Genomic DNA, 8,732 nt, shown 5'->3' with positions numbered 1-8,732 from the left:
CATTGCAACACGACAAAAAAGAAAACTTTTCTTCAAAGGCAGACACATCATTTTTCTACAGCACAATCAGGACAATTGCAGCTTGTTATTTCTTTTTCTTGGAAAGTAACTATGCCAAACTTTCAATAAATACAAAATTCCTGATTCTCTGCTGGAAATACTTCCCATGATATTCTAGAAAGTGAAAGGTAGAAAACTGTCATCTATGACACTTTGTACCCAAGAAATGAACACAGCTCCCCAGAGGGTGAGAGAAAAGATATTCCTCATTAATCTAGTTCTGCACTTTGCCTCTGTTTACCTTTTACAACGAGCTATTTATTGGATTCCAAGCTGCTCTGCAACAGCGCTTGGGCTCCGAGCTTCAGTCACCACAGCCAGATGATACAGCAAGGACCACAGAACTAGCTTCCCCAAGAGAAGGCATTTACTCTAATCTATTTAAATCCAATAAGCACAAGTCCTAGAGAACTTCCTTCCTGTCTTTCAGGAGTAAGCAGCAGGGTGAATTGCCTTCAGCAAAGCCTTAGTGACAGGGCATGTCCTGCGCCACGACAGGAGGAGCGACCGTGCAGCAGCTCTGCTTTGTCTGGGCACCACTACAACCCATCTCTCGGTGCCTGGCACTGCTCTCTTCTAACAAAGTAGCTTTTAGGATGTGGTCAGCTTAAACTCACCTTCAGCTGTTTTTCCTGCTTTGATTCTTTCTCTTTTTCTTTTTTCTGTTTCTTTTTCACAGTCACATTTCCATCTACCTCTTCTCCTTTTCTCTTTCTAATAGAGAAAAACAAAACACAACACATACACATGAGAGGAAGTTATTTAAATGCCTGTCTATCAGTTAGCAGAGGTCAATTTACCAACTGCTGATATCTGCAGAGGCTTGAATATCCTCAGTGTTGGCAGGCAAACCCATTTTTCAAATTCCTCAGTGCTAAACTGTAGACATATACTTGGCTCTGCAACGCGAGCCGCCTCAATCAGGTCAGGTACACTTGGAGCTTTTCCACAGGGTAACTGTATGGTCCGGCAGAAGAGCAGAGGAAATAGTGCAATGTTTTCAGGCATGTTCATCTACATCTGTATTAGTTACACCAAAGGCACACTTAAGAATCACTGAACATCAGCACACCTCTCCAAATCTCAGCAGGTGTAGCAATGCAGGTTAGAAAGATCACAGCATCTTCCAGCTGAATCAACAGCTTGATTTTTCAGCTTAGACAGTCCAGACTAAATAAAGGACAGCAAACATGGTAACTCTAATAAGCCAGGAAATGAGATACTTCCCAGCTAGTTCCAATTCAGACCAGAATTAAGTTGGGTCTCTGAAATCAGACAGGAATCAAGTTTCTACTTGCAAAGTGCTCCCAGGCTGACAGCAGTTTTGCGATGTACTACTGTGCAGTTGTGTATGAGGAAATTTATTGTTAGGCACTGGGGGCTCAGAGCTGTGCAGGGAGAAGTTAAAGAAAATGCTGCTCAAGAAAGACTGGAAAGAAAAGGAAGCCAAATGAAAACGGAGGGATTTTGGCAGATTTCAGAATGATGAGAGACCTCAGAGGAAAAACACTTATGTTTCCGGAGTCAGGTCATCCCCTGGCTCTGCCTGGCTTCAAAATACATCAATATCAACAAATGAAATGACTGCGTGCTCTCCTTGTCAGGAAATAAAGGGAAATTTTGCCCCAGGTGAGGCAGGATGGGCTTCCAACTTGTGACAGAGCATGGACACAGCTTGAATCTCACACTTCATTTTGACAGAGCTGTTATTTTGAAACATCAGCCAGGTTTCATTTTAAAAAAGCGTCTGCCTAAACTTTTTAAGCTGTGGCTGATGGTTAAGCCATAAAGTTGACATTCCTGATTGCTCTCCTACTTACAATTTTAAACACTTCACTTTCTAGCACTTTGCTACCGTTAAGCTGTCATGCAGAGTTAGTCTTATTAGCTATAAAGTTGCATGAGGATGTCAAAAGGTACTCTTCTCCGGAAGACTCATGCATGAGGGATCTGTAAGTTCTAGTAACTGTCCTGGCCCTACAACTGGGCCAAGCTCTCACTTTATCTGCAGTGTCCACCACTATCCCACTGATCAAACCATGATGCAGAACATTGAGCAAGTCTTTAAGGGGCTGGTTTTGCAGAACAATTCATCAATCAGCTGTCCCCTGCCAGGTCCCACGAGCTGAGCCGGGGTTATGCTGTAAGGTCCACTGCCTCAGTGGGGACAACAGTTGCCCTGTGCTATGCAATTGCTTGCATTTCTTGATAAAAACTCCACATTGTGTTCCAAATCAGGCAAGCAGGAACCAGCACAGTAGAACTGGATAAAATGCACACAAAAGTCGTGCCTTCAGAAGTCCCCAGGCCAAGCAAGTGCCCTCTCATCCCCAGCTGCAGTCTCTGCAAGGGGCAAGACCAGAGCATCCACTGGGTGCCATCACAAGGACAACGACTTGTGTAAGTTTTAACAGAGTTATGGGTACGCTGCAGAATCTGGGAGAAACACATCCACTTGAGCACAAAACACTTTGCTGCACCTCCCCAAGCCAGAGGGCTTAATCACATAAATATTTAGGACGGGTGCCCAAACACCGTGTATCTGCAGTGCCTCTCCCTCGGCAGGCTGACAGTCGGGCTGCCTCCAGCAAGCAGCGCTCACTCCTGTGCCGTAACTTGTCTCCCAGTCTCCAAAAAGAGGAAAGCCAGCACACCAACCGCTGGAAGGCAATCACCCTGTTGAGAGGCCCCCCGTGATCCAGGGAAAGCATCCAAATTCCAGCAGGGACTCACGCTTTTGGCAGCTTCTCGTCAGCATTGAAGGGACAGCATGCTGCTCTCCTGGACAAAGTGATTACTGCACTTGTTTCAGCCACCCGAGCAAACCATAGGGCAGAAGGGATCCTCCCGACTGCGGAAAGTGTCAGTCAACAATCTTTTGTCCCTGACTATGCACAAAGCTGAAAGCAAACACTAATCATCATTTTATACAGTCTGGAGAAGGGGATGGCAAAACTGAATTCATCTTGCACCTTCCCAAAGCAGTGAATTTTAGAACAATCAACAAAATACACACTCACTGATACACACACGTTGATTTTATCTTCCATCCTTGGGACCCAACACAGTGTGCTGCTAACAGCAACTAGGTGCTACTGTGTACACCCTTTCTCTTGCTAGGGAGGAGACAGTCTTTCCATATTCATCAGGTACAGCCCAACAGCTTGGTAGAAGGACTAGTAAGCCAACACAAACCACTTCTCATCTTCACAGAGGACACACAACTACAAGATTTATTCTGACTTTTGAGAAGATGAAGAGGGAGATGAATTGTCCCACTCTAGCCTGGCCCTTCCTTACAAATCTACTCTCTATTTTTCATGCTCCCCTCTCTACAGTGAAAACAAAGGGCAGAAAGGACAGTCACAGCAACCCGGGATAAAGCAAGCAGGCGATGCAGGAACCAAGAACTCCCCTTTTCTCCTCCTCCCTGCAAAGCACTGCCAGACTGTTGCTGACCTGAGTATTTACCCCCTGCCTCAGGCAACCTCTGTATGACATCTCCACAACTACACCTTGTTCCTGTCCTGGGCAGCAATTCTACCCAAACAAGTGAGACAGAAAATACAGGAAAGTCTAACAGCTTGGAGCAGGAAGACAAAACATGCTATCAAAGCAGCATAAAGGGAGCTCTCAAGCTGCTACTGCATTCCTGACATCAGTACATGAGCATTCTGTCCACAGAGAAGCTGCTGGCAAGGCCATAAGATCCTTCTCCTCCAGGCCTGCAAAGTGCTGGTGCTCACGCATGACAGCCCATAGCCCAGGGGAGGGTCAGCACGTCTCACCCAGAGCCGACCATGAAAAGGAGCAGGGACGCTTGCAGAAAAAACTGCCCGCTTTTGCCCTTCAGAGGGAAGGGATTTTCCAAACTATTCTTGGCAGCCCTGCTCTGCACCTCGCTTCTCTCATCTGCAAGAGGCACGTCACACCACCGCCCTTAAGTAAGGGCTGCCAGAGCAGACCCAAAGTCTGAGCTCCAACTCAGAGTATGGGCTAGACAGACAGAAGCAGCACCTGAATTTCGATGTGTCGCATCTGAATTGCGGAGACATCTGAGTCAAGATATAATTTGGATGCAGCACAGTTAGAAATATCTTGAAAGGTCACTTTAAGCATCTCACCTACAGCATATGCTGTAACATCATTTCTGTGAGATGCTGTAGTTTCTGTTCTTTTCTGTTATCTAACCAAACGCACAAGATGAATTATCAGAGGTAACTGCATCTCATGCAAGCTTTTAGGGTGTCCTTCTTCTGGCTTCTCCAGTACTTCTGTGCTTTCTTGGCAGAAAAATCACCAGGTAGGAAGCACATCACACCTCTCCACTCATTCTGTTTATGTACACTCTCACTCATTCAGTTTGTTTGACAGACAACTATTTTTCCAATTGACCCTTAATACCCTTGGCTCAAGCACACAGCCCAAACAGCAGAAGAAAGGTAGTGGAGCATAAGAGCCAGCCAGCACCTTCACGGTTGAGGGCTTGTGCATGCAGAGCTTAGAAAGCAGGAAATATGAGACATCCTGCAGCTTTTCTGGCATGAGGTCCTGGTTCACATTACCCTACATCACCAGTCTAAGCTTCTTTCCACTGCAATTCTAGGCTTTTATTTACACAGTGACTTGGCAAACTGCTTCTTGGCCTATCTTTACAAAGCTTTCATATTTTGCATAGCATCCCAGAAGTGGCCCAGAAAAGCAGAGTCAGGGCAGACAAGAGAAACACTTACACAGTCAAATCTCTAGAGCTTTGCTGAAGACATGGGAGAAAACTACAAATAACCCGACCAAACTCACACGCTGTTCTAGGACAAAGCGCAACACACACCTTGGCACAAAAAGCAAAGGACTACTTGAAAAAGCTGTGAGTATATTAAAATGCTGTGCTTCTGCTTACACCCTGCAATACACAGAGACAAAATGCCTGCATGAAAACACATCAGGCTGCTGGGCAGACGCAGACAGCTCATCTCAGCCTCCAGCAGTTGAGCCGAATGAGATGAGCAGCACAGAACCTGACGGGGCTCTGACAGGAGCACCCACTCCCCCACCACTGCAGGACCCTCTCCCAGTACCCACCCCACTGCTGAACACTTCTGTAGTGACCAACACTTGCCAACCAAGGGTAAAGCGCAGGAGCTACATCCTCTGAACAACATACAGATGGGTTTGTGCACACCCCGCTCCGTTACTGATGGCCGAGGAGGTCATTCATACACACACACGAGGCTCTGAGCAGCCCATCAGCCGCACATCTGGAGGACCAATATTGACAGGGACCGCACAGGCTGAACACAGCTACGGCTTTTCAGAACCCAACATCCATCTCACTGGACAGTTACACAGTGAGTCTTTGCAAAACTTTGCTGAATTCAGTCTACAAGGCACAGGGAGAAGCCCGATGTTTTACAACAAGACCCTTCCTCTCTGTGGAACCCAGAAATACGTTGTGTTCCTTCCTCCATGGGGACAACGCAACACTGGCTTGCACTGTGAAGCATGACTCCAGGCGAAGTCACTTCAAAAACAAGTAACTTCACTAACAGAGAAAGATTGACCAAAGCTAGCAAGTCACCCGGAACCACTTCTCTGTCAGTACAAGTTCTGTCAAGAGCCTCCACTAAAGATTTCAATGCAAGGCAATGAAATTTCACACGTACCATAAAAGATTTAGCAAACAAAAGCACCCAAGTGTAAGCGCTGCATGGCCAATAAACACCATTATCAGATTCAGTGCCTGTCATAGATCAGCAGCTCATAGACAAGAGATGTCAAATCAATTCTCTAACAAGTGGTTAGAGTGGAGAAACCATCACTGATAACAGCATCACACAAGGAGGTGCAGAGCCAGTATCCATTTGTATTACGCATGCATTATTTTATGGTTCAAAGCTCTACATCGGTCCTCCAAGTCACAGCTGCTGGTCTCCGCATTTTCTCAAGGCAGTCACAGGGGGCAAGCTGACTCCACATTCCCAGGGACAGGGAATTTGTCTGTTGTCATCTGCTAAGGTCACAGGAATGACCAAAGCCCCCTTATGACCAATATTCTTCTAACAGAGACAACAATGTCACAAAACATTTATCATGGACGTATTTGAAGGCAAGCAACGGCTTCTCTAGACAACCCGATTTCTTACATCGCCCACATACCCTTCACTTTTGGTAGCCGGGAGCTGCTTCTTCAGGGTTTCCTTATCCTCAGCTTTCAAGATGCTGAAGCCCAGGAGCTGGGTGGCCCCATATGCTGGGAGGAAGCCCAGCTCTGCTCGGCGGCTCACAAAGCAGTCTGGGTGGTACCAGTTATCTATCATTCCCAGCTGCGGCTTTTCAGGATGCACCATCTTCTTGGAAATCCGGATCTGGCCCTGAGGAAGATTAAAGTAACACAAGAGCAATTGTTTGGTTACTCTGGAAAAATCTGGAAAAAGCAGGATGTTAACAAGTTACCAACATCATCCTTCTTAAACACCCGTGAAATACCAACAGCTCCTCTATGAGAGCTGTTTCTCTAGGGTTCCTCTGATTTCTTCAATACTCTTGCTACGTTGAGAAAACCCAGCTTTTTAGGTAGTTTTCTGTTCAAAAACACTCATAGAATGATTACTAGAATTACAGAATCATTAAGGTTGGAAAAGACCTCCAAGATTACCACAACCAACCGTCATCAATACAGGTAATCCTCAAATTACTGACTCAAAACAGGTAATCCTGTAGTCTTTATCCCAACTCCCAGTAAGCTTGAACAAACCAAACTCACATGACCAAACCCCACGCAGGCAACTCTAAAAACTAACTTTAGGTCCCTAGCACTCAAGCAACAGTACTACCATATCTCACCTCCTCGTACTGCAGATTACTTTTTAGATGCTTAGTAAGTAGTTGCTTTAGGTGCTTTCAGACTTCATGCTCCAACAAGAAATTGCCCACACCACTCACCAACATTTCTGCAGACACAAGTGTACCAGCACTAGTGTGTTTGGCCCTTGCAGGTTTATCTACCTTTAACAGAGGCTCATGACTTAATTTTGCCAACTGTCTTTAAAAGCAGAGCAATAAGACATGTTCAAATACAGGGCTGCATTGTTAATTAGCTGCACTACTGGTTTTGTCTCTTTTTGTGGAGTTAATATGGATACACTGCACACAAACGGAGCTGGTCTGGCTGAGGAGGAAGAGGACAACAGTTATGCAGCGCTGCAACAAGCAGGAAAAGCTCCGGTTAGTGATGGCTCTCTTGCCACAGAAATGCTGGTGAGTGGTGTTCCAGACTGCTCTAAGACCCAGGTGAAAGAAAGCATCAGCAGATCTGAAGCCCAGGCTACAAGGCCTGAGGGATGCCTTTGCTGTCAGCGGTCCAGGAGCAGCTGCTCCTCAGACACAGAAAACGTAGCTCTGTAAGTGCTTTCCATATGCAGGCCAGACGGAAGCAGTTATGAAATTCACTCTTTGAATCGGAGCTGATGGAAGAAAAGACAAGAGATGGAGAACTAAAAAAAGCTTTTTACCTTTTCTATTTTCTGTTCACAGCCTTTGCAAGTACTTCTGTTAGACTTCGCATATTCTGCGGCAAAGTCATTTAGGCTCTTCTCAGCCTTGCCACCTCCTTCCTGTTCCCCTCCTTTTCCTGAAGAACAAAGCAAATACAGAGTTTGGCTTTAAAGGCATTCCCTTATTTTTTCTTATTTGCTGCCCCAGATTGTTAGCAGTTTGGATTAATAAACCTCTGTGTTTCAGCATCTCATCTGTCAAGAATTTGAATGCAGAGCAAGATATGCAGTCCATGCTCAAAAGCTCTTTTAAAATAGAAAGTGTTCTTTAAAAAGACAAGTAGCAATTGTGCAGGATTGCTTATTTAATGATTTTAAAAGACTTTCAGAGGTGCACAGGACTGACCCTTTTCACTACTCACCTGAAAGTAGTGTAAAATGTGGGGACACCACAAGAATTCATTTGCTGAAGGGACACAGCAATCAAATAAGCACACAGACAGCTTGAGAAGAGGGAGCATGGTTCCAGGTGAACCTCCGAACACCAGGAGACCTCTGCTTACCTCCTCCAGGGCCTCCAGTTTCAATGGCTTTCTTGATTTTCTCCTGATCTTCCCACCGGAGCTCAGGGAAGCCATCAATGTCTGCGTAGGACACGATTCGAGCGCGCTTCCAGAAGCAGCTGTAATGATGCCAGTGAGGGACTTTGCCATCAAACATGGGTGACTAGGAAGAAAGCATATTAGGCTGAGATAAAGCAACTCGGACAGAATCAAGGGAAAAAAATAAGATTAAAAAAAGAAGTATCTACATAAACGGAAGTGATTTCTTTGTATTATTTTTTTTTTTAAATGAAGAGATGGATACTATTTAGGACAAAGCCTAAGACGAAAATCTAGTATGACAGACAAGCTGCTGGAGAGAGGTCCCAAAGGGGATAGAGCATTTACCTAGCTTAACCAGTTCATCACCCTGCTGCTTAGCCCATCTGCTTTACTCAAAACAAAAAGGTCTTAGCCTCAAGTGTGGCTATATCAATCCTGAGCAGACAAGGAAAGGCTGCTTCTCTGTGAGAATCAGATCATCTGCAGGCATGAGCAAAGCAAACTTGAGGCTGCGGAAAAAGTAACACGAGTGGCAACACAGGGCTTGTCTGCTACAACCTCCTTGGAGACTGCT

The 8,732-nt window shown here is 45.5% G+C and overlaps 1 protein-coding gene across 1 annotated transcript; it reads right to left on the bottom strand.

The window, feature by feature from the left end:
* Nucleotides 1-743: 743 nt before the first annotated feature.
* Nucleotides 744-8,279, bottom strand: LOC104278038 (poly [ADP-ribose] polymerase 1-like; the record flags this gene model as incomplete). Its single annotated transcript, XM_009874883.1, has 4 exons — nucleotides 744-774; nucleotides 6,217-6,431; nucleotides 7,572-7,690; nucleotides 8,117-8,279. Coding segments are annotated over 4 exons (528 nt in total), but the record flags the coding sequence as incomplete, so codon positions are not given.
* Between the last annotated feature and the right edge of the window lie 453 nt (nucleotides 8,280-8,732).

This window comes from Apaloderma vittatum, unplaced genomic scaffold (genome assembly GCF_000703405.1).
Source record: "Apaloderma vittatum isolate BGI_N311 unplaced genomic scaffold, ASM70340v1 scaffold29098, whole genome shotgun sequence".
NCBI lineage: Eukaryota > Metazoa > Chordata > Aves > Trogoniformes > Trogonidae > Apaloderma > Apaloderma vittatum.
The sequence above is the reverse complement of the archived record's forward strand: the minus strand, read 5'-3'. Positions and strand labels throughout refer to the sequence as shown.